Source organism: Indicator indicator, chromosome 5 (assembly GCF_027791375.1).
Source record: "Indicator indicator isolate 239-I01 chromosome 5, UM_Iind_1.1, whole genome shotgun sequence".
NCBI lineage: Eukaryota > Metazoa > Chordata > Aves > Piciformes > Indicatoridae > Indicator > Indicator indicator.
The window spans coordinates 27,055,910-27,082,291 of record NC_072014.1 but is presented as its reverse complement, the minus strand read 5'-3'; the positions used below and the strand labels follow the sequence as shown (position 1 = coordinate 27,082,291).

The 26,382-nt window shown below is 46.2% G+C and overlaps 1 protein-coding gene across 1 annotated transcript in view; it reads right to left on the bottom strand.

Moving 5' to 3' along the window:
• Positions 1-4,806: 4,806 nt before the first annotated feature.
• The window catches only part of MARCHF4 (membrane associated ring-CH-type finger 4), a 102,487-nt gene continuing 80,911 nt past the window's right edge, over positions 4,807-26,382 (bottom strand). Inside the window, exons 3-4 of the mRNA XM_054381305.1 lie at positions 23,501-23,693; positions 4,807-5,168 (exon numbers count right to left, since the gene is read on the bottom strand). Coding sequence (XP_054237280.1) covers positions 4,807-5,168; positions 23,501-23,693 — 555 coding nt within the window. The remainder of the gene's footprint in view (positions 5,169-23,500; positions 23,694-26,382) is intronic.

The window sequence follows — 26,382 nt, the reverse complement described above, 5'->3', positions numbered from 1 at the left end:
CAGACAGAAGTGGGATTTTCCTGTCTTCCCAAGTAAAACCATAGTGGATACCCAAAACCTCTCTTGACTCCAGCCTATGCTGCTGACTTTGTCTTTCTTTGGGTTGCCCATCATGGTAAGGTAAGACATGGATGCCTTCAGCATCTTGCTTGGGAAACTGCAACAGGAAACACACCTGATTTACTTGAAAAAATGGTCCATTGCTTCTGCCATTTGAAACTGGAAACAAAGTGTTAGATGGTGTCTGAGTTTTGCTAGCATTAGGGGGGTTTTGTGGCAAGCAGTTAACAGCAGGCACTGAAAGTGGCAAAGTGTATACCTATCAAAGAGGACTGACTAGTGGGTGTAGAGTCTAACTACTGATAGTCTTTTAATGGTTCCTGTGTTCTTGGATGACCTCTGGATTAGTGCATGCTCTTGGCCCACTGCAGGCACAGAGGAAGAGGATCTGAACTTGGCAGTGGGTATTTACCAAGAGACTGGATGGCAAGAATGGAAGAGCTGTGGAAGTTGGAGGCCAGCACTGATATTTCAGTAGGCAAGAATAGCATTGGCAACTGACACAGAGCAAAAACACATCTGAAAAGCATAACCAGAAGAGCATCACCAGAAAAACCTGTCAAACTGGATAGAAAATCAGAGGACTAGCAGAAATCACAAGAATGAGCAGGAACACACACACAAGATTTCTAATGGCTGAACACCGTCCTCCATGCTGACCACCCTCAAAGAGTGCTGGAGGATCATAAAGCCCAAGAATTCAGGGATCTCCACAGTGATAGGACCTGTAATTTTCTCCACTGGGAGAATGAGCTGCCAAACTCTGCAAGCTTTGTTCATCACTGGAAGCTGATCTGACTGCTTTGTAAAAAATACAGAGAACGTCTCCTCAGGAACCCAGCAGACAAGACTAGAGAAGAGCTGTAGGGGAAAAGAGATGCATTCTATAGCATAGCTCTGCCCCATCTTTTCTGTTTGCCAGAACCCTCCAATACACAACACATTTTACATGTCTCGGGAGCACACTGTCTCCATTCGCACCTATTAAAGTCCTGCATAGTAGCACAAAGGGGATGGCACAAGGGAGACGAAAGAACTGTGCTATGGAAGCAAGAGACCCTCGTCTGTATTTGTGCCATCAATACTTTGGGGAGGAAAGAAAAAGAGAATCCAAAACTCCACTCTCCACACTAAATTTGCACTTGTTCTCTCAGGCTGGCAGCCTAGAAGTTCATAAACTCAGGTGTACCTTGTCCTGGAGTAAACTGTTCTGAAAACAGTTCCCAGTGGCTTCCCCAAGTTTGCTTTGCTGGTGACAGCCCTTCAGCTCCGTGCTGGCACACATATGAAGCTCTTTGAACAAGTTTTGACCTTCCTTTAATCCCTCTTCCCATCAAGCCAGCTAATGACATGCTTCGTATTGCACAGAACACATACAATTGACAAGTTCATAGTGTTGTTTAAATATTAAACAGTCTAGACAGGCTTTGGAGTCTTATGCTGCTGTGAAAAGGCTCAGACCATGCCCATCTCTGAAATGGGGCTGCGGGATCATTTGCACAGTAAGACAGACAGTAAGACTTGTATACATTGCCATGCAACAGAAGAGACCCCGAACCGCCAGCCCTAAGTGGAAAGTTTATTTCTAAGCACAATATATGGAAAAACCAAACCAACAAACCCCACAGATATAGAAAACGTTGTAGCAAATCCCTGGTCAAGTAGGACTTCAGGTCTGTCACTACCCTGCACCTCACAGCTGCTTAAAATGTCATGCAACGGAGGAGAGGGCACTTGAATTACACCCTCTGCTTCAGATCAAGGAGGATCTCCAAGCAGGAGAGGGCTGATGGGACTCCCGCTGAGTGGTTCAGACTGTAACCAGCAAAAGGGCAGCGCTGCTCACCCCCACCACACGCTTCGTGACTACCCATGGTAGACTCAGCGCTTCGACAAGCTTTACCAACGTGGATTCTCACAACACCCCTGTGAGGTAGGTACGTATTGTTATTCCCCCTTTTTGTGTGGAGGGGGGACTGAGCCGAACAGCCCAAGGCTACAGAGTTGGTGGCAGAGCTGGAGTGAGAGTATGCAAAGTCCTGTGTGCTCAGAGTACTAGATCATACCACTCTTTCAGTTGTGCTTCTGACCTCATGAAATTTTAGCTGCTAGCCAAATTAAAGGAATTTGACTTCTTCATATTAAATAAGCAGAGGGCAGAGAGGGAAACAGCACCATGTCTGACAGCGGTCCCTTCATCTGTTTATGCTTTCCCCTTCCCAAAACCACTGTATTTCCTCATCTCTTGGAATGAGGACAGCTTCCAGGGCAGACATGGGGGTGAGAGGCTGCTGTGTTTGCTTGCTTTGGCCTGGTTTCTTGCTACTGTGGATCAGAAGCAACTCTTCCAGAGACCATTCATTACAACACCTTCATTCTGGGGGCAGCTGCTTTTAGAGGTGATCGGAATTGCCGTGTCCCTCTCCCCCCACCCACCGATATCCCTTCCCTCTCCTCTGCCAAAAGCACTCTTTGGTAGGTAATAAGATTGGTCAGATAAAGGTACAGTGGCCTCAGACACACCATGCTGTTTCACATCAGCTATTTTTTTTTTTTTTGGCTGATATTTCACTTCCCTTGTTCTCTGCCAGAGAAGTACCTGTTCTGCTGCATTCTGATATTCAAAGGGACACTGTCAAGTAATTGAGGTGAAAAACACAACCTGTCTTAAGATGCTAACCTCCATCTTCAACGCTGCAGAATAGCTGTTCAAACCCAGGGGCTGAAAGTTTGATCCCTTCTCTTGTCCAGAAATGCCTGACCTGTGATGGCCTAGCTGCCAAAGGAGCTGAGAGCTCATTTGCCGTGTCTCCAATAGAAGCTGCAAGAGGTGTTGGTAAGATGATGGAGGGAAGCTGGACACAGCCATTGTGCAGTGTTGCTCAGCACTGCTTCTAAATGGATGCAATTTGGCTGAAGTCCTTATCTTAATTTTGGGGGAAAATGGGTTTCAGCCTGGATCACTACAGGTTCATTGTTTTGGGATTTCTGAGCTATTTACCCTCAATTGGCTAATTTCCATATTTGTAGGGTTCCTGCTCTTAACCCTTCCTTTATGCAGTTGTACTGGCAAATATAGCTCAACCCTGCAGAGCGGGGACATAGCCTTCATAGAGCAAGGACAGTTAGCAGGAGATCAGTAACATGGATTTCCTCCTGTCACTGAAGAAAGACGGGGAGCAGAAGGATGAGGATGGTGAAAAGATTGCGGTAGGTGGAGAGAACGATACATGCCCAAATGGAAAAGGACAAAATCAGTAGGGAAAGAAATTTTATTTTCAAGCTTGTAAGAGAATATTACAAACAATGGAGAGTAAAAAAAGCCCAAACCCTAAAAACTATTTTAAAAGTACTTGACAGTGTCCCTTTAATATCCACAAATGATTCAGCCATTGTGCACTGAAAGAGAATGTTCCTGAAGAGCAACTGGTACCTTCGAGGATATATCCCAGAGAAGGAGACTTATTACAAGTGTTACATATTCGATCAGCAACTGTGCTCCCTCTTCAGACTAACTCCCTCTTGAATGATTGAATGGAATAGACTCTGTAATAAACTAACAGACTGGATGTGAAAGACTCAGCCTACAAGACTGAGTGAGACTGTTGCAAATTGAGCAGCAGGGATACAGACACTGAAAAAAAAAAAGAATGTACATCTCCAACGCATAAGTGTCTGAATCAGCAAGGAAGCAGAAACCCACCAAGATGGGTTGGCTCCTTGTGATGAGAGTTAAATGGAATGAAATTAACCTGGAATGTCTGCATGGGAAATGGTGTGTGGAGTGGTGAGATCTGGATGCTGGATTTGGAGTTATGGAGGCATAAATCACACCAATACTTGTGCTTGAAACACCTGCGGGGCACTTGTACAAAATTTGCCAAAAATGCCTATATGTCAAATAAAGGTCATGGAGTGCCCTCCCCCCTCCCAATTCCACCCTCACAAACCCCTTGTCAGGAACATTATGAAAAAAACAGGATTTTTGGTGAAATTTGGGTATGCCTGGATTTCGTTAGATTTTCTTAGTGGGAGATGATTCAATCTCTCTTCCTGTAAATCAATACTGAAAAATCCTCAGCCATTTCACTTCAGGTATCCTACAGTAAATTGAACAAGGCTCCAGAGTGACTCATGAAACAAAACAACTCCTAGCCCTGGTTAATCACAGTCTGGAAAACAAAATATTCCAAAAATTTCATTCCATTCCTTGTTTCTATAAATCTCACACTGTGTGTGTGTGTTTGTGTGCGTGTGTGTACAGGGGTGTGTACAGAGCATTACCTATTCCAGGTAATAGGATTTGTAAGACATGCTAAACCGTCTGTTCCTCTGCTTCCCCAGAACTCTGCCTACTCAGTTTGTAGTCTGTATTGCACTTGTTTTGTTGGTATTTTTGTGATTTGTGTTGTTGTTTGTTGTTGTTGTTGGGTTTTTTATCTTTTTTTCTTTTTTTTTTTCTTTTTTTTTTCTTTTTCTTTTTTTTTTAAACTGGCTGGAAAACATTAACCTCTTTAGCATGAGTGTGCAGCTCTCCCTCCACCTGCTTTTTTTTTCCTCAGCTGGCCAGGTGCCGCCTCTTATATCTTGTGCAGTTACCAAAAAAAGAAAAGGAGAGAAGGAAAGGAAAAACAAAAAAATGAAAAAAAGAAAAGGAAAGAGAAAGAAAAAGGCACACCATGCTCCTCTGCTTTATGAGTTCTTTGTCTCCTCTTCTTTGTGTTAAGGCCTCCTGAATTCTTCGTCTCAGACCGTCGTGACCCTCATGACGAGCTCTCTGTTACTACTAGACTGACTCCTCTGTTCGTGAGGCCTCAGGTGGCTGAGTATATGCAGGATGGTATAAGCACAGTGGTGGTCAGAGAGGGTGCCTGTGGCATGGCCGGCAGCCCGTGCCCCGCTGTCGGCTGGAGCGGAGTTAGTGGCTGTACCACCAGTGGAGGACGAGTGTGTGGTTTGGGAGGATGGGCGCTGATTTGTCCTGGTCCCTGTTTTTTGTTCCTCCATGTCCTTTGTTTTGTCATAGTTCAGCACTTTCCACTGCTGATTGACAGCCTGCCACCGTTTAAAAATCCGGTAAACCGAAGGCCCTTCATGTATTATTAGACCTGCAGGGGAGGGAGACACAAATAAACATAAAAGAGAAACAAAACTTTAGAAAGAACCATCAACATACCCCAGCATCCCGCCCCCAGCTTGCTGGTTAGCTCAGCTCTGCCCAGGCAGTGTTTACTCAAGGATAAATCACAGATTTTAATTACCAAGTGGCAGAGCACCAATGCTCCTGCACTGCCAGATCCCTTTTCCCCTGAATTAAAAGGGTTACAGCTTTATCTCAGCAATCAACACATGGATCATAAATGCAGCAGGGTGAGTTATGCTCTGACAGCAAACCACTGCATGTTTACCAATAAACACCTGAGGTTGATCAGTGACTGGACTGGTTTTACGTACTGCACAGGCATGATTCACCCAGCTAACGGCATGCGTTTGGAGGGGGTGTAACTGGATCCGACACGCCGGTGACGTCTGCTGCACCAGCATCTCGTGTGTGTGTGCACAGCCCAAGGCTCTCCCCACACACACACACAGCAGCAGAGCAGACACACACATGGAGGCCAGAAGCTGCAATCAAAGGGAAAACAAAAGGTCTGTCTAGACCTGTAAGTCATTTGTCAGCCTGGGCAAAGTTTGGCTGATCCGCAGAGCGGGTACCTCATGGTACATCATTGCTGCCTTCCAAGTGGGGAAAGAGAGGGCAGATCAGCTTACACTGTGTGTAATGCAGTAATGCATCTGTCCTGCTATGCATCTGCACATACCACAGCTGGTGTCTAGGGGATGGCACTGGGCTGTAGGACACCTGACTTGAAATGGCCTCTGTGTTTCAAAGGGAGGTAGGAGCTCAGGCCCTTCCGCTCAGCTGTTAGCTCACTGCCCAGTGGTGTCTGTCATCTTCCCCACCCTTGCAAGAGAATTGAAGGGTTAAATAATGTTAAAAGTTATATAGATGATGGCAGTGCTCAGGCATTAAGCTCTATTATTATTCAAGCTGCCATGCTCTGGTGAGACCCTTTGAAAGCATCAGGTCCAGCAGTGACTGCAACACTGTATCACTGTTCTCCACTGAGGCTGGAGGAAGCTGCAACCTCTCATGTAGACTGCCTTAGCTGACATGCTAAGCAAACGAAAAAGCATTGCTAGGACTGGGATTTATGCAGAGTGAGTGGGCTCTGAGTCTGTTTTTTGTTTTGCAGCAGTCTGTCTGTTTGGATAGGGTCTTTATGATCCATGGAACTGATGCCAGACCAGCAGGTAGGACTGTGTGAGTTAGCACATGGACAGCTCCATCATTCTTGGCCAGGACCAAGATTTTCAGAAACATTTCTAGGAAGAACCACTCTCTTGCCTGCCTGTAATAAGCACATAAATTTAAGAGCAAAGAACAAAAGGCCCACAAGAAATAAGAAGCAGTATTATGCCTAAATGAGGAGGTCACCTCAAACAGCAGTGTGGAGAGATGATGGTCACCATAGAATAAAAGTGGTTTATGGCTGTCCCTGATTAATCAAACGCTACAGCTTTACCCTCTACCCACCTTCTCCAGACTGTTCTAGTTTCTGATGGCAGATAATTACTGGAGTTAAACTGCTGCTATATCAAACCCTTAAATATCTCAAGGTCATCCTACTCACAGGGTTGATCTCCCCATTACTCACTGATGCCTGGTTTCTTAGGATATGCATCTGATTTTACAGAGTTTAAAACCTCAGCTCCAGTGCAGACTGAGTTTCTGCCCTCTCTGGTTTTAAGCATAACTAGAAGCCCTGCTGTCTTGATCACAGATTAGCTTCAAGGGGACTCTCATATTCATTGTAATGGGGTGCTGAGCTTGCTTACTGGCTGCAGAAGTAATTACACTGGATAGTTTAAGTATGCAGATATGGCTGCTTTGGGACAGGGAATGGTATTGGACACTACAGTATGAGACCTGGCACTTAGGGCCATGCTTTAGTGTTGACCCTTCAGTGCTATGTCAAGAGTTGGACTGGATGATCTTTGAAGTCTCTTCCAGCCAGATGTATTCTGTGATTCTGTGAGAGAGTTCTTCCCTCTGATTCCCATAGACCACTATGAGCAGCTGTAATTCTGTAGTGATGCCAGCTTTTCATAACCAAACACTGGCATGTCATAATAGAATTTTTTTTTTCCTCCCTACTTTGGAACACAATTGAGAATGCTGGCATCTTCTGATCAAAGAATCAAGCATAAAGAGCAGGAAAGCCTGCAGATACAGCCAAGGATGCAGAGCTTTGAAGCAGGACTGAAGTGGATCAGTCCACGAGAAGGGACATTAGACATATATTTGAATAAGCTATGTGGTCTGTAATGAATAAAATTATACTCTGCTCAGTGACAGAGCCAATGTTTCTCTGAGACCACTTTAAGCCTCAGATAAAGGAGCTGAAATCAAATGTTTTCTCCCTGGCTGTAGAACATTCTCCACAGTATCAAATCTATTCTCTGAAGTATTAAACACTAAGCCAGGATTGTAAATCTATTCTTAATTACCTTATCACAAATATTTAATGTGCAGCCTGATTCAAGAGGGCTGTTTATGAAATTCTTGTTTGTTTGCCTTCTAATTATAAATGTTTATGATCTTATGCAATTAACTGTATGATGCTGATGGATGGGTTGCTGAGTCAACTGAGCACCTGTTTTCTTAGATAATTTTGGTTTCCAAATATTTACAAAAGTACAAAATAACTTGTTTTCATCTGTATTTACTGGGCTCTAAATTGCTTATCGATTTCACAGTGTCAGGTTCAGGAAGCTGTAAAATTAAAAGAGAACCAAGTGGAGAGGTGGGCAGGGAGGCAGAAGTAACAGTGATTCATTTGCAAGAGTAAATGCCAAGTGTAAGCTAGAGTCCATCAGTTTATATCAAGAAGCAGGATACTTAATGCTCCCATCGAAACAAATTTTGTCTCTCTGAGATAAATTAGGATTGGAATTCCTATATTCAGTTCTTCCAGAAACACACCTCCCCTGAGGATCATTCTTGTTTACAGAGGTGAAACTTTCCAATTAAAGGCCAGACTTGAGTGGGAAATCCTTCAAGAAGAGCTATAGTCAAGTAGAAGTGTCCAGCTAGAAGCAATTATTCCATAAGCCAAATCCTGTGTATGTGGAGAAGATAGCAGGTTGGTGTGAACTCTTTTCAAAACAGAAATGTCTGTACCAGAATTTCAGATGGATTCTGGTAGTGGCCTGGTCCTTTTCCACTCCTCACAAGTTTATCTCACCCTCTTCTACTTCACAAAACCTATTCTCAAAAGATCCTCTGTGCAAACCATCCTCTACAGAATGAAAATCTCTGTGAGTGTCATGCAGAACATGTGGGTCCAGATTATTGCCTGGTCCATGAAACTCCTTGTTTGTATTGTTGGTGAAATGAAACTCCTATGGACAGTGGGCACTGAAGATGTGCTGTTCTCATTCCTATTTTCTCACGTAAAGACCTGGCTGGACCAGCACAGAAGAAATTCCTTGACCTGAAAGTTGTTGAATGCTGGAAGAAGAACTCAGGGGAATTACAATATACATTTGTCTTGTTCTTATTTCAGTCTTATGCTTGTTTGTGGCCATTGAGGGAAACAAGGCAGCTGGCTAGAGGAAGCCTTGGTCATTCTTATATTATTAGACATTTCAGCTTGCACTGGCTTATGTCGTGAAAAGATTTCCCAGATGGCTCTGGAGCTGGAGACAGACAGCAAAGTCTAAAGAAATAAAATGCCTGTCTAATGCCTCTGCTTGCTTTGCCACATTGATGTGGTTGTGCTGTTCCCAGAGCAAGATATGAGCTAACATGGTAGGTAGAGCTATCCCAATGCAGTGCCATGAATTAACACGTGCTGAACCTGGAACAGTATGTACAGGAAACCATATTGATCTCCTCTCATTGTGTTCACTCTCTCCATGTATTAGCCTTTTTTTGCTCTTTCTCTTGTGGCTTTACTATTGAATCCATGCAGAGGATCAGGTCATGGTCAGCCCGGTAGAGCTCTTTAGAGTCCAGGCAGAATGAACTAGTGACTATCCTGTGTGCAGGGATTACTTCCCAGAGCTCAGAAGCTACTTTGTACTTCACAGCACAGCCAAACACAACAATACCTTGGCAATAGGTTATTCCAAAGCTGTACACATTGTTTATGCTGGTTTCTTATGCTTCCTTTAGTTTATTACACATGAGAGAGTACCCAGCACCTAACCACTGCTCTTAAGCAAAACTATCATAGCAAACAACCCAGCCCAAAAAAGCACAGATCCTGGTTCTAGACTGGATTTAAAACAACAGGTGAGAAACATCAACACAGGTTAGCTAGACAAGAGTTGTGCCAGTCCATCTGCCTACCCAATCAGCACATGCTCACAGCATCTGGGAGAGCCAGCTGAGAACTGCTGACTCTGGAGAAAGACCTACCTCTTCTATTTATCTCCCACCCTCACTCTCAATTTCATCCCAGAGCAAGAATAACTGGACTGTTTCTTTTCCAGATGATGGAGATGCAGGCTGCAGCAGAGACAGTGCTGGTGAAAGCAGATTAATTTCCATGTTCTACTGATTGCCATAGCTAACCCTGACCTTTTGGACTCTTAAAATGCAAGAATGAAAACACAAAGCATGACCAAGGGTGAGTATCATGGTCTAGAGGTAAGGCTCATGTCATTGCAGTATTCCTCTGAGCCTTGGAATACCTGCCCACATCACATCATGATTCATGTGGGCAGTCTCTGTGTAAGGAAATGTTCATGGTGCTGCAAGCAGACACATATGGGCTGTGTCCAGGAGACCTTTTGTCTCTTGGGATTAGTCAGGATAAAAGTGCATTGCCATCAGTGGCCCAAGACTAGTCAGTAGAGTGATTCTCAGGTGAATGGCTAGAAGGGCTTTTGGAAGAACATGAGCAAACCCCAGATATAACAAGGACAACTGTGTTTGTGCCTCTGGCTGGGCAAGGCAGGAGCAGTTGGTGTACCACCATCCTGTGAGACTAACTGGACCAGTTTTGAGCCTCCAGTTTGAGGCAACTTTGGAGCAGCAGTTTCTCAGAAATTACAAGCAGTTACCTTCTGCACATTGTCAGCCTCTGCCACTAAGTGATCTTTTCACCAGGACTTTCAGCCTCTAATTAATCTCCTTCTAATTCCCACATTTGCCATGAATTTTCTTGAGAGAGACAGGTAAATGTGGGGGCAAGGAACTGTTTCTCCTGTTTGCCAGTAAAGATGACACCAAACCAAGGCTTCTGCTGATACTGACTGGTATATCACCTTTGTGCTGACACTCATATTATCTACAGGAGGAAAAAAATCACAGTTCATTCCAGCCATTTATTCTGTCCTGCTTCTCATAAAGCCCTGCCTGTCCTGCCACCTGAGCTGCATGTTTTGTTTCAACCTTCAGCAGCAATTTCCCCCTTTGGTTTCCTTTCCAAATGCATTTTCACCTCAGCCAGACACCTGCCATGCTTTAGCCTGTTTCTGCTGCTTTCATTGCTGGGTGTCAGAGGAAGGTTATGGCAGCTGTGATCAAAGTTTAATGTTTGCATGTACAGCAGTGGTGGCTCAGGCCAAGGTAAAACAATCTTCCTGGGAGCTAACTCTTTCACTGCTGGGCTTTCTATCTACTGACATCATTGCATACACAAACCTTTCTTCCCTTTCTGTGAATTTTTTTTTTTTTTTGGTGTGACAATCTCAAATTCCACTTTTGTTTCCAAAGCTCCAGCAGCTCAGCCCTCACCTATCCCATTGCCTTAATCCCATCCTATACACTTCATCCTCAGCTGCCTTTTATCTCAGCCTAAGAGCAGAAAAGTAGTTCAGACAAGGGCCTGTCTCTTGTAATGTCCTATTTGTAGCAGTGGCCAACAGTACAAGGAAGAGTGAGTGTACAAACAAAGCCAGAAGAATGATGTTTCCCTGATGAGCTTTGCACACTGCAGGAGCAATACCTAGCCACAGATAGTCTCTTTTGGCTCATTTATATTCCCTAACCATAGGTTTCTAGTGTAGTGCAGCAGAGTGTACTGACTCTTGCTCTGCATTCACTTATTAGGCTGGCCTGCCACTTCCCAAATTCTCATAGTCCCCAGGAGATCACTCCATCCCAAAAAGCACTTTAGAAATAACCATGAATCTCTGCCTTACACCAACTTTGCATGTATCTCACAGTACATGGGAGGGTCACCAAGCTCCCTCTGAACCCTTCCAACCCATACTGCTTCTCAGTGCACTTGTTTGTACTTTATACCTCATCCATGACACAAGATAATCCCTGATGATAAACTGGGGAAAGAGACCCAGAGGGACATTTCCCTGAAAATACAGACATTTCCTGCAGGCACTTGGGGAAGAGATTGAACCAGGCAGTGGGGAGAGGTAGATTCATAATTGAAAGTTATGCTGTGGCACCACTGGGACACTGCACTTTGACTCATTTGGGGAAGGAGATTTGAACACCGGAGTTGACCAAGTGGGGAATCAGGTAGTGTTCTCACTCTCCTCACTCCTGTCCATTATCTCCAGAGCATCTTCATTTCATCCCCCTTTTTCCACCCAGAACAGTGCAGTCCCCAGAGCAGAGAGGCGCAGAATCAGCATTGTACACCTCACTTTGCTTTTGATACCGTGGTGAAATAAACCAGCATGTCACAGAATCTCTGACTTCAAAGGTGTGACTGCTTGGTCCAGTTTATGTTTTGGGATTATGACTTCTCCTTCCAAAGGGTAGCACCTTGCACTTCTCTTTATTCAATTCCACTTTGTTGATTGCTCCAATTTGCTAAGATCATTTCAAATGATGAACAGATCCTCCATAGTGCTTGCAGCCTTTCCAAGCTTGGTGTCATCTGTGAATTTCATAACAGCACTTCCTGTTTCGTTATCCAAGCCATTAATAAAAGTATTGAAGAGAGCAGAGCCTGCAACAGTCCTACTTGAAATGTGTTTCCAGAATACTGAGATAGCAGATTTTCAATTGTACCCCTGAGTTAGAGCTATTTAATCTAGACCATGCTTCCCTAGTTTGGTTAGGAGAATCTTAAGGCAAAGTACCAAAAGCACTGCCCAAGTCATGGCATATCAAACTGCTTTCTCCTTAGCCACCTAGGACAGTTACCCTCCCAAAATAGATATGGTTACATTCTCATGCTCATCAATTGGTTAGTTAAAAAAAATATTCTAATATCTTTCTATGAACCACTTTAGCTGATTTGCCCTTCATTTTCTTGATCCTCAGTTCCTACCTTCTTTAATGACAGAGATTATATTAAAAGCTAAGCAATCTGCTTACATTTCCCCAGCTGCCTGGCACCTCCTGCATTCTCCCCAAGATCCTGATGATGAAATGCTCATGGGTCAGAGACTGCTCCTGCAGCTTCCTCTGAAGTTCATTAGGACATGCTGACAAGGACAGAGAAAACTTGTTTGAATATTTTTGAGTCTGTTCTCTCCTGATTCTGCCCTGGGCTCCTTTCTCCTCATTAAAATTATTTTAGTTAAGTTTTGAGGACTGAAATGAAGGCAACATTTAGCTCTTTGGCCCTTTTGTATCAAATGTTATTTGTGCTCTTAGACATGCCTTGTGCTTCTTACTTTAAATACGCTTATGGACCCATTTCTTGTGGCCTTTTATTACCTCTGTATGGTCATACTGGAGTTCAGCTCTGACAGCTCCCCATGCCTGTCTGATTTCTAGAGAATTTTCATTATTTGCAGGCTCTTCTTTCTGGCTCTTGTGTGATTGCATCTTCTGATTTTTGGTCCTCAAAGAGCTCCTGATGCAGCCTCGGTGTTCTCTTCCCACGCTTCTGAGCCTTCCCCTGCACAGGCACAGTTTGCTGTTGTGCCTTTAGTATCATTCCTTTTGGCAGCCATGAGCTGTTCACAGCTCTTTTATCCTTCAGATTCCCTTCCCAAGAGACACTCCCTGCTCTGGTCCCCTGAGGCTGCTGCTGCTGCATTTCTGGAGTCCATTATCCTCACATCACACTTTTCTTCAACTCGGGAATGCTTTCATGGCACAGTCACTTCTCCTACAAACTACTGCTAGATACAGATTTCCAGGGATTCTTTGCCTTCAGACAAAATGAAATAGGAAGTACAGCCTCCTTCATAACTGCTACCTCTGCTAGGAGCTGTGTTTTATCCCAGGGCAGCCATCCTCATTCATGTCCTCTGCCCACCCTCCTGTTTCTTTACATCATGGACTAAGCTGGTAAGGCCTCAAATGACGAAAGACTGGCAAAATTAAGGAGCTGATAGGAGGTGTCCAAGGGACAGGAAATTCCATTCATTCAGCCCTTTCACATGGCTTGTTTGCAATGGGAAAACTGTATCAGCTGTCTGTGGGATGCCACCTGTGGTGGACTTGCTGAGCTGAATCTATAAGCCACACGCAGCCACACCACTGCTCTGGAAATGCCACAAGCATTTTCAGCTGTAAGCATAGGAGCTACCAACCACTCAACTTTATCCTGCCCAGCCCTTTTATGCCCTGTCTCAAAATTGGGGAAAAAACCCCACCCAACCAAGCAAAAAACACCCAAACAAACCAACCAAGAAATAACAGTAAAAATAGGTAAAATAAGCCCCAGAAAAATCCTCACTCAGGCAACAGATAACCATAAAGAAAAACCCTCCTGTAAAGCTTAGCAGGCTTTGGACAGCTACAACAAAATGGATGTTGTGCCCTTAAGAGCTCTTGTACTCCTGTGGTATTTAGTTCACAATGCACGATAAAGCAGAGGATTAAAAGGCGGTCTCTAGCTATGCAGGCAGCAATAAATGAGACTCTTCCTGGAAAAAGCAAATAAATAAAGACTGGAGCTCCACCAGCAGAACAGCCTTGCCTTTGAATCGTACATCTCCAGCATCATTCCCCACTTGTGAGTCTACCCATCACTGTGACAGTATAGGCAGAGTAGGGCTTGGAGGCATTAACCATATACCTCCTTCCTTCTGAAAGTTTCACCTCTTTGGTTTGTAGCTAGGATTATACTGGTATTCCTCCCCCCCCCCCCGGCCGGCCCCCCCAATTTAAAACAAACATGAACAGCACCTCTTGAAAGCACTTTGTGCATGAGAGATCAAAGTCACTCATAGTGTGCACGACAGATACTCCTAGGGTTTTAAAAGAAGGGAGAAGAAAATAATTGCAGACTAGATTAACAGAGCACTGGCCAAGTGCACACCATGGTCTCTGCGTCCCTGGTTCCAGACATTTCCTGACAGAAGTCCACAGAGGTGGATACTCATGGTGAGGAGGAAAAAACACATGGGTTCCATTTCACTACACTTTCACAACAGCAGTCAGCCCTCCAGGTCTAGGTTCTGAAGCTTTCTATCCTACAGCTAATGATACTTTGACCAAAGCATCCTCAGTCATTCCTGGGACATTTCTTTAAAGGCAAAGCCAGGCAGCAGCACCGTTTGTGCAGGGCTTGGAAATCTGGAGTGAGAGCTGAAAAAGTCATGCTGTCCCCCAGACTGGAAGAATACATATTTCAGACAGGTCAGAATGCTTCATTTAGACTTGGATTTTTAAAATTGTCATACACCAGTTCTGACACTGAGTTTTAAATACTCAGCTTGAGCAGTCATTTCTAAATGCTAAATCAAAATGCTTTGTTCAATAATGATCAAAACATGACATTTGCTCATTGAAGGTAGAACTAGTGCCTCCCTCTCTGCTTTTATTAGCAAATGAAATTCTGTAAGGAAAAAAAAGAAAAAAGGGAACAGTTCACAGTTTTTCATTTTCTGGGGATGCAGATCCTGTCTGAGCCTGATTCCTCCAGACTGCTTCAGGCTCTTCCACAAGGAGAAACGGGTACCAGTTAGGTGAGATATAAAGGTGAGCATAGATCACCCTTAGCAGAGTGTCTGCCAGGGCAATGTTGGGCACATAGGTTAGATTAATGTACCTGGAAGTGCCTCTGAGGTTGCAGGTCAGCATGTGCATTGTGATTGCTTCTGCTTCCTTGTTGGAACAAGATGTGGGCATCTTTCCCCTCTGCCATGTAGGAAGCCATCCCAGAGCAGAAAGTGCTCATGGTGATCTCTGGTCAGCCTTTTGTCAGGATAAATGTGTCCCTGGGGCACACCATGGTGTGGCAAAATCTTTCATTGCAGACCCCAGCATTTCTGTGAGATTTCCAGGAGCATTCCACTTTGGGTGCTGCAGCCTCTCCTCTGCTCCACCCCACCTTCTCCTCTGCAAAGGTCCTTACCTCTCACACAGAGGCTCTACTTAAAATTAAAGAAGGCAGTAGGAGCAAGAGGAAGAGCATACATCATTCCTCATTTGTCACTAGCTAGGATCTCTGGGAGGCCAAAGCTTTTGTCTTCCTGCTCTGGCTATGCAGTTTTCTTCCACTGGAGCTGAAGACCCATAGGGACTGTGAAACCCATCTGATTGAATGCTGATACAAGCTGAATGGGAACAGTAAGAGTTCATATGGGATCCATCACTGCTGAACTGATAAGAACAAAAGAGTGAAAGGAACTGAGAGTGTCTAGGCCTGTAGTAAAGGTCTGGAGTAAAGTTTTGTAGGACACAGAGTGATCTGCCATGTGGCTGTGGCTGAACAGAGTGATTTGTCCCACTTGGCATAGTAAATGCCTGGACCTTTGGCTCTTTGGGCTTCTCTGCATTTAGCAGGTAGTGATGACTGCCCTCTCCACACTGGCCCTGGTTGAATGTCATTGCTATGGATTTATTTGCTGGCTGGACCTCTTCTGAGAAGGTCAAGTGTTGGCTGGACTTCTGGGCACAGGATTCCCAGGTGTTATTTAATCTTACAGAACAACTTCTGCTAAACACCACATGGTTGTGTGGGCATTGTGAAAGCAGCTGTGCAATGGAGCAGAGGAAATTGTGCTGTGGTTGCTATCAGTGGGTCTTGGTTCAGGAAGAAAAGTGTTGCTCCAGGGAATCATTTCTAGGCAGAATAAGTTAAGCAGCTGAAGTTCAACAACTTAGCCCATGGGCCTGCTTGCAGTACTCTTGCTTACAGACCGTTGTATCTGTTGGTAGGTGGCTATGCATCCAGGAGAAGAACTGATTAGCCACTGCTTTGAGAAGCTGTCCTGGCCTGGATTCATGTTAATCATAGAATCATAGAATGGCTTAGGTTGGAAGGGACCTTAAAGATCATCTACTTCAACCTCCCTACCACCTCTCTTCTCACCGTTGCTTCTGGCTGGGAACACACCAAAAGCAGCCTCACCCACTATGTATGAGGGATGATGCACCTGCAGCCTCATCTTTGACTATGAATTTGACTTGTCTTGCTGTAGCCACAGCAATATGCCATGGACCACAACCTCTCACCTCCAGGAGTAATGTGTCTGTGGGGATGGAGGCTGTAGTAGGAGGAGTGATCCCACAGAAGTCAGTTGGAAAAATAGAGCCAAGGATTTTTCCATCCTTTACTAGATAGCACAATTTGTGCAGCTGGTGTGGGAGCTCCTACCAGCTGCCTACAGGGGAATCTCCTGCCACAGTGTAGAAGCTGTGACAGGTAGGTGAGTGCTTCTGCCTCTGCACGTGGATGAGAACTTAATCCAGGGACACCAGGAACTTGATTCCAACATAAGGTTTAGTGACAGGGAAGCATCAGCCTGATAATAATGTATCACCTTCAGAATCTCGAGATGCAGTTCACAAGGCAAAAGGATTTCTTCTCTTCCTCAGAAAATGTTAATTATGTTGCCCTCATTAAATGCTAAGCACATTGATCCACTGGAGCAGAGAGCACCATATGCTAATTCCTGACAAAATACATCTCCAGAGCACTGTAGCAACAGTGGTAAACTTCATGGAGATGGATGTAGTGCTGAAAGGACACATGTGAAAGGCTGGGTGCTGCTCTGACTGCTGGAGGCCAAGCTCCCTCCCTGCAAAGAGGGTGGGGGTTCAGAGCCAGTTCCAAACCCCGTGGCTCTTTGTTCAGCAGTGATGTGCTTGTTCTGCAGAGAGCTGCCAGAGCTGCACTGGAGTTCAGTAAGTGCACATTGAGCCTCTGCAGAAATGCCTGCTGGTGACAGCAGCACGCATGCACACACACCAGCTGCCCCACTCTGCTCTCTTACTGAATAATCAATGCAGCATTAGATAAAAATAGGTCCTGTCTTTCAGGAATGGAGAGGTGGCATGTCTTGGCTTTGCCAAGCAGCCGCTGTTCCTGGATAGTGGCCAAGGATTTAGTCGGCAGATCAGCAGTGCATTGTTGCTCCTTGTGCTGCTGGACCAGGTGCAGGGCCCTCAGTGACTGCCTTCAGGGATGGTTCCTGCCCAGATGGATGGGGAGCTCCATGAAATACCCTGTGGGGAATGTTTTTGTCTCCATGCCCCTCTTTACAGCTGATAAATCAATTATTTGCTCAGTGATTTTCCAGGCCTGCACACTGTGGCTGAATATACGCAAACCAGGATTCAAAATGCAAAAAAAGTGAACTGGCTGCCTAACTTTATCCCAGATGCCTGCTCTCATGGTAGGAGATGGATCTGTTCACTCCTCCTGATAGCTACCTGGTAGCTACATCCTGGTAGCTACATCCTGGTAGCTCCAGTTTTCAGGCAAACTGGGCAAGAAGTGCATGAACAGCATGGCAAGTACTGCATGAAGATGAAGAGAATGGAAGACTTCTCCATACTCTAATGGGTCTTTTCCAGGTATGTTAAAGCCACAAATGGTTTCTCTCTGGGCTGGTCTCAGGTTTCTCCTCTGAAGACATTTGCTGAACCTCTTTGCCTTGTGCTCTGTTTTTAGGATGTAATCAAGCCAAGGCATGGGCTTGGTGCTTCCTCAGAATTGATTCCCTAATGCTGTAGCAATTCTTCCTGCTTTGTACCTTCAGACACTACAGAAACGTGAATGAAAACATCTGCTTTCCTTTTGAGAATCAGATCAATACGAATGAATACCCTGAAGACACTTCATTTCTCAGTTTCTCCTGATTTTATTGGGACTCCTAAATCCTTTGAATGCTGAGGGCCCAAATGACCTGGCTAGAAAACACCCTGAGACTACCTCTAGGAAGCAAAGCTCACTTAAAACAAAACCACATTAGTCTTGGCAGGAAGTTTGAATTGTGACTGTCTCAAGGAAGCTCCATTAATTACAGTTCCCATTGCACTATGAAAGATCAAATGCTGTGGATTAGTTTTAATTGGCTATTGATTTCTTAGGTTATTACCTACGGTTGTGCTGAGATGCCATCAGACATACTGGATGCTTTTGATTATTCTTGCTGGCAGCTGGGATTAAAAACAGTGGGCACACACTTCCTGATCTGTAATGGATTGCCATGGTGTGCCAACAAAAATCGTTGGCAGGATGAATAGTCCTGCTTTGCCTGTCTCTTGTGCTATTGCACTGCAGTGCAGCTACTGTTTTGAAGGCAAATACCCTCTGGGACAGGCTGCCAAGGAAAGATTCAGAGATCATGAGGATTTAGTGCTTGTGAAAGAGTGTGGCTGTCAGGACCAAGGCAGGGTGAGTCAGAGAGCAAGGACTGGGTGGGCATGGACAAAGCAACAGTCCCCACCTGACAGTGATCCAGGGAGAGGCAGATCGGATTGCTTTTGCTGGGAATAAACCCTGCATCGTGCCAACCCCAGGGATGCTTCTGTGTGAGCATGAGCAGGACAGCACACACAAACCATAACAGTGACAGCCCTGCGCACACAGCCTGCTAATGGCATCCCTGAGCCTGAGCCTAGAATGTGACATGCTCTCATTATCTGGCAGAGTTCCTCCTTGTTTAACAGGAGATAGTCTCCTGTCACCCTGACCCCAAATGACACCTTAATCTACAAACACTAATTGCACCTTGACAGAGAAAGAGGCAAACCCCTCCTTCCCCCTCCAAGGACTGTCACTTAATTAACAGGCAGGTATCTCTCAGGATTTACAGCCTAGCTCTAAGCTGCTACTCTCCCTACTCAGTAACTCAGGCCTATGAAAGCTCGCTCCATTCATCTCTGCAGTTCAATATCCACATTTCTGCTAATCCCTCTCTATGCCAGATTTCTGGATTTACCTCTCATTGACCCATGGGGAGAGCAGTTCATCAAACGAGCAGTCCCCATCTCACTTTTCATTCACTTCCTAGTTGCTGATCTCAAATGCCTCTGTTGTAGATGGCTTCACAGCAGAGCAATGCCTATGCTGGCACCATTACCAGTTTCTAGTTTAATCCAGCTCTCATATCTCTCCTACAGACATGACCAGAGATAGCACACATGAAAGAGGGAGAGATCACAATCAAAGACATTGAGGCTGGCTGGATATCAAGAAGCGTTTAGCCTGTTCCTGCTTCACAAACTGGGATCACCTCTCTGCAACCTGTTCTTGACATACGTTTTCTAACAGGTTTTTTAGAAAAAACACAGTATTGGAGACTCCCACAAATTCTAAGCAATTCTTTCCTGTGCTCTCCTGTTAGATGTCTGAGAGAAAGGGGGAGAACAATGTTGAAAGACCATCTTCTTTCCCAGATGGACATAGCTTCTGGTACCTTGGGGCCATAGCATCTCTCCTACTGGTCGTGAGGAGCAAATTAATTTTCCTTTGGTTATGGTTTTCTTTCCATAGTGGGTGAAGGGGTAGCAAATAGTGCCTGTTTCTTACAACTGTGCTGCTGTGGAGTATGCTAGGGTAGAGCAAAGTCAAAGGAAAACTAGTGAGTGGATGTGAGTGTGAATGAGTGGCTGAATGTGAGTGGCTGAAGGTCAAACCCAAGACCTCTGGATTTTGATGCACTAGTCTCTGAATTAACAGTTATATTTTGAGGGCTCAGCTTGAAAGTGATCTGACTATTTCAGCTCAAATACAGCTCAAGTGAAGATAACAACAACCAAATGATTTGTGCTTAGGGAACTGTAGGTACAAGTGAGCACTCATGCCCTCACCTTTGACTCCACATTAAAAAGACCAATGCTGCTGTGGGGTTGCCTTTGCAAATTGCCATGCAAATTGTCTTGGTGAATTGCTACCTAAATCCCATAATGACTTCATAGACAGGAGGTCACGCAAAACATCTGGGCAGTTGCTGACTAGGTGTGTATTCCCTGTTTGACAATAGTCAGGATCTCTGCAGTTTTGGTGTCTTCTCCAGCTTTGAGGCTCTACAGTGCCAGGGGAAGTGTTCTGTTGAGCTTGTCCAGCGACAAGTTCTATAAACTGACCTCCTGGACAAATGGCTACTCAATGAACTTGAGACATTCATGGACAACCAAATGGGAACTGAAAGAAACTACAGAAGAGCTCTGCTTCAGCACATCTGCTTTTGAGTTTATACCTTGTCTTTCGAAGCTCTGCTCCTCTGCCAGTAAAAGCAAAACTTGGGGTCAAACTGGGGAAAGGAACAACTAATTCATACAATCAGTGTAGCACCTACAGCTAAGGCTGCCCAGGCTGTTACCAAAAAGAGCTGAAAAGAACAAGTGTGGTAGAACTGAGCTCACTTTGTGCCCTGATCTTTCCCCATTGCTGAGCATTTCTTAGTTCCTAAATCTTTTCTACCCACCCACCGGCTGGAAAGCAAAAGGGGAAAAGGGCTGGACTGCAGAAGAACAGACAGCAAAATGCACAGATAGCACCCTGGCATTTCCAGGACTGTTATGACTGCAATTATCCATGAGAGGTTTTATCTTGAACTTACAGAAGTGGAACTAAAGCCCAGGAAGGAGTAAGAAGAACCTTGGGCCATGCTGTCAGTCAGGAGCAGAACTCTGAATCTCTGGACCCAGCTTTGCCCAGATGTGATCAAAGATCCTGCACGAGGCTGCAAGGCTTGGGGGAAGGATAAAGAAGGAGATAATAGCTATTCCACAGTGAGAAACTCACTGTGAGTCTTCTATGCAGCTGGCATCACTGCATCCATCATAGCAGAGCAAAGCTATAATGCTAAAACCAGCTGCAGAGTTCCCTTTGAGTTCCCTTTGATCAGCCCCTTCTGCTGGCCTGAGCTGGCCTGGTCTCTCCACAGGATGGAGCAGCCTTTTGGCTAGTGCTAGTGCTAGTGCAGCCCCCTGGAATCAGCAGGACTGGAGACATGGGCATGGACAGCCAGGGAGTCACAGCTCACTATGAAGCCCTTGTTTGCTGCTTGGTTCAACCTGGGCAGAGAAAGAAGCAGAGGAGGAGGAGGCTGAGAAGAGAGTGAACACCACATAGCAGCTAGCACTGGTGAGAGCTCCTTTTCCCTCCATGGCAGACCTGGAAGGAGCAGCAGCTGGGATTGCAAAGGGTATTGATGCACAACACGAGCAAGTTTCATGCTGGAGTGTGGCTGGCTGCAGGCACATATGAGCTTTTCTAGAGAAGTATACAAAAGCTCATGTGGTCCAGAACATCATTCCTCCTGGTCAAGCATGGATAGGCTGCCTGGTAGCACAAGCAGACATGCTCTACACATCACAAGTGGAGCCATCTGTGGGTAGCCTCTGAGGTTCTGGGCAAGAGAAGCCACACAAAGACGTGCTCACTCACTGCATCTGTAATGCTTGCACTTGCTTTTGAATTTGTGGGAAAACCAGCACACTTGGTCCACCAGGACTGCCAGCTGTGCAAGGAGGACCATGAGACAATGGGCTGCACCAAGCCATGACTCTGAAATATTCCTGCTTGCTCTTTGGCTGGAAAAAATCATTAGGACATTAAGCTTAATGGTGTCATCAGTGGAGATGCAAAGAGGCTTTTTCCCTCTCACAGAAGGTGGAAAAGAGGCCAGGTCCTTAAACAAATTACTCAGAAAGAAACAAAGAACCTGAAATCTGGATCTGTCTGCCCAGTTCCCCTTCAGTTCATGGCTGGCGTGGTTTGTTCTCTGCTGTGGGGGAGGATTTAGCTGCTCTTGACGGATGAGCTAATCAGTTCCCCTCAGCTCTTGCAGGTTTAGCAAAGCCAGTTAATCATGTTACTGACATCTGCCCAGGCCAGGGTTCTTCACTTCTGTCCTCTGCCAGCAAGGCAACATGAACTCACACCTCACACACACAGGGATAATTTTTTCCACTCTCAATTCCACCAGCAAGAGGATGTCCTTAGTGGATATTGTATCAACATGTGGGTGCTGCCTGTCTCTCACCTCCTTTGCCACCCTTTGCTCCTGAAGAAATGTAGTAGCTCCCCAGGATCTCATGAAGGAGCAGGATGATCTCTACCGACCAAGTGCCTATCTTGTGAGCACAGTAGTGGCAACAGTGGGAAGCCCAAGTCCTGTGCTGGGAGGGTGCTGAAGCCAAGAGCCATTTGATCATGGAAACCAGGCTGTGCAGTCCAGATCCCTGTCTTTGCTGCTGGATTTGTTTTACTTCTGTTTCCCAGTTTCACCAACTGCTGCTCTGTGATATAGTCTGTCCTGCTTCTCCTGAGGGCTAAACTGAAGGCTGTGCTCCTTTCCTCTGGAGTGGCTCCATCCACACAAACACATCCACCAAGTCAAGAGGATTGCCTCGACCCACTGAGTTCCTGGGATGCTCCTCTGCCTTTACACTCCTTGGAGGCTCCTTCTGCCTTTATACTAATGATGGAAAGACCCACATATGAAGAGGTCACTGGGACCCTCTTTGCTTCCTGGTAAGGTCACTTGAACTGACATTACCTGGTGGCCTGTACTTGGACTGGATGCTGCTCAGGACTATATTTGGACGTGGCTGGGGTTCACTGGACAGTTTTGGTAACCATCTCTCTTTCAATGGCCTGGTGAGTGAGTGCCTCTGCCCACGTCATGCAGACCTGCACTGGGGCTACAGCTCTCAGCAAGACCCTGCTGGGGACAGGTTGCCAGCATATGCTTTTCTGTCTGGGCTTGTTCAGTGTGGGGCAGCTTCATCCTCAGAGCTACTCTGTACCAGCAACCTGACAAGGACTTTAGCCTGGGCCATGATCTGGGCTGGTTGGACTTGCAGCACCAGGGAAGGTCAAAGAAAGGGCAACCACCTCTGCCCAGCAGAGAGACTGGGATGGAGAGCCAAGGAGATGCATGTAGAGAGACTCTGCTGTACCCCACCATGGGACCATTCCACAATTAGCTATACCAGAAAGGATGGAGTTTCTCAAAAGCCTCACACTCTCCAGCCTCTCCCAGCCCTCCCCTCCCTCTTATTGCTCTGAAGAGGGGTTTGTCTCTCTCTGGGATTGCTGCAGGTTCCTCTGCCAGCCCAGCCAAGGAAACAGAGTGGCTGCCCAGATGATCATTGGACTGTGAAAAAGGTGCCACAAAAGCAAAGAGGAGGAAAAGCCAGAGAGGTTCGATCTGAGCTGAGCTATACCAGCTGGCTCTCCACACTGTCTCCCACTCCTCTCCACAGGTGAGGGGGGAAGTGACTTCTGTAGAGCCGTAAGATACAATCACCCACCTATACAGACAATGTCCATGAAGCCATACATTCCATAGCAGATCTGGAAGAGCAGGTCCTGGCGCTGCCATTTGGCTGAAGGACTGAAGGTCGACCAGATGAGCCACGAGATACTGGCGATGAGGAAGAGGGAACCCAGGATTGCTGCTGCTATCTGAACCTTCTCAATGACTGTCAGAGAGATGGCCTGCCACTGCAAGGGGAGGCAATGAGGAGAGGGGACAAGGGAGAGAAGAAGGAAAAAGAGAAGAGGTTAGTTACTTGGGGCACATTGCTGTTTTACATCATTGTGGTGGTTTTGGAGACCTCAGAGAGTACCTATGAGCATAGATGCTTTTACCTGGTCAACATCTGGGGGGGAGCATGGCAGTTGTTCAACAGTGCATAGCCTCATGTTTCCTGACATCGTTGCTGGAGAGGCAACGGAGAGGAATGCTGCATCTCACCAGGAAAGCCCAAAGTCCTCAGAGAGGCAGGACTGGGGGCAAGACACCAAAAGTAACACCCCCATGGCAGGAGGTCCGTGATAGCCATCACACACCAGGACATTCAGTTGCTACTTCAAATAGAGGCTAGGCATGATCCTTGGCCAGGGCATCCTCTTACCATGAGACAAAGTGTCTCAGAGAGCTAAGCTTTCCTTTGGAGGCCTCCCATTATCTGGCTCTGTGCCACTTTTTGAGACCTGACAGGAACACAGCACTAGGTAGGATCTCTCAGTGACGAAGCACATCCTACCAAACTTGTTACAAACAACACAAGTTGCTGTGGTCAGGACATCCTGCTTTTAGAGGATGACACATCCAGGCTGTGTTCCAAGGTAAACGTCAATGCTTCTTCCTCAGAAGCAGAAAAAAATAGAACTAACTCCCCCAAATCCATTCACTGTGTCAAACAGCTTTGTATAAGCTACAGTATAAATATCCTAAACCCGAACTCCTTTCTGTCATCCAGCAAAAAACCTCCCCACTCAGATTTACACTGCTGAGAGAACTGCCCTGTTAAAACCAAGAACGGAAACTGCTGTCTTTGACAACACTTGGGGACACATAGCCCTTCCTGCAGATCAGAAATCAAACAGAAAAAACAAACCAGGCTGGGAAGAGACATTGTCTCCTGGCATCCAATTATATAGGCCACCTTTAGCTGTGAGATATGTGCCCTTGAAATCTCAGTGGGAATGGCAGAAGAATAAATAAAGGTGGGCTTCAACCTCCTGCAGGGATAGAGGATTCAGAGGAATTGAAAATATTTAGCTTGGATTCAGCCCAATTCAGTGTCCCTGTGAACTGTCATCTCTGGTGAGCCTTCAGCACCCTGCAGGTTTGTCAGACGTACCCTGGAATATCAGGGTCACTCATCAAGCCTCATCCTTCTGCATGGCAAGAAGGCAATTCAGTTGCTGGGCCCCTCTTTAATACCCAGGACAGCCAGGAGTTACCGGTGGGTTTTGGGAAGTAGAGAGGACTTTGAACCCTGACCAAAGGTCAAGAAAGACAAGTGACTTGTGCTTGTACAGGCATGCATGGCATTGCTACCAGTCCAGTGACCAAACCCCTGACTGATTCCTGCCAAGGGCTGACTTTGGAGAGGAACAGACAGGAGCATCAGCCTCAAGCTGAGGTCTGTGGGTTGCAGCTGGAAGGAGATTGCCTGGGTTAGCTCAGAGGTGAGCTGAGGTGCCTGCCTCTGCCAGCCTTGCTCCTTGGCTTACACCCTGCAGGGGTAGAGAGCCCTCAGATCATATGTGAGGGATGTGCAGCATCAGTGAGGTGAGTGGTACCAGGTCACAGAGTAGACAGCCATAAAGCTGCTGAGCAGAGAGCGAGCATGTTCCCTGCTGAAGCAGGACTGGGGTCAGCTCCCCCAAATCTTCTCCCTGGGCTCAGCCTACCCTAGACCCCTTCCTGCCATCCACTCCAGCAGGTGGCCCAGCCAAAGACTGAGCACCAGGGATACTAGGTGATCTCTTCAACAGCCTGTTCCCACTCTGCCATAGTCCAACCTGCTCCATGTCTCCACCAAACTGGGCCACACAAATGGCCTCTTTGTGCCATGAAGAAGTTGAGGAAGTGAACAGCCCTCCTTTTAGGTTTGGAAGCTTGGGGGTGGCAGTTGCAATGTGGCAAGGCTGACGCAGGCAGGGGTGGTAGAGTCCACAGGAGATGCATGGCTCTGCAAATCCTCCTCTGATGTAAGACAAAGCAAACACTACCCAGCACCCATCGACCCCAAATTTGGGTTCTGACAGTGGGCTCAGCAGCTATGCTGTCCTCTTGTCAGCTCTTCAGCTTCGTTCTCAACAGCACCACAAGCAGATGCAGGACAAATTCGCAACTGGTACCATCAGCTCAGTGTTCCAGGACTAGAGGCAGGCGTGTGGTGGGCAGGGGGTTTGGGTACATGCATGGGGTTGCACTTTCACCCTTGCAGCTTTCCCCAGACCTTATCTCTCCTTCCAGTGGCTCTGGCAAATGCGGCGGGGCGGTGAGAGCAGGGAGCCCAGTACAGAGCCCACTGCTGCCTGGGGAGGTTTCACTGCAGGGCCCTCACTCACCCTGACCCGCCTGCGCCCGTGCCAGCCAAATCATTCTGCATCATTTCTTTCTGGAGAGGAGGTAATGGGCTGGCTCCTCACCATCTGTCTGGCACACTGCAAGGCCTGTGGTAGCAACAGGTTGTTCCAAGGTAGCCATTAAAGACAAAAAATGGAGAAGGGTCTGTTTTCTACAATTAGAAGCCACACAACACCAGCACCACTGCTTTGCAGAGGCAGGGAGGCCTAGGTACAACACTAAACATACTATTGAAGGAGATGGAGCTCAGGGCTCAGAGAAGTTACGCCTGGGTGAAAACTCCAGACCCCTCTCCCTTTGGTTGGG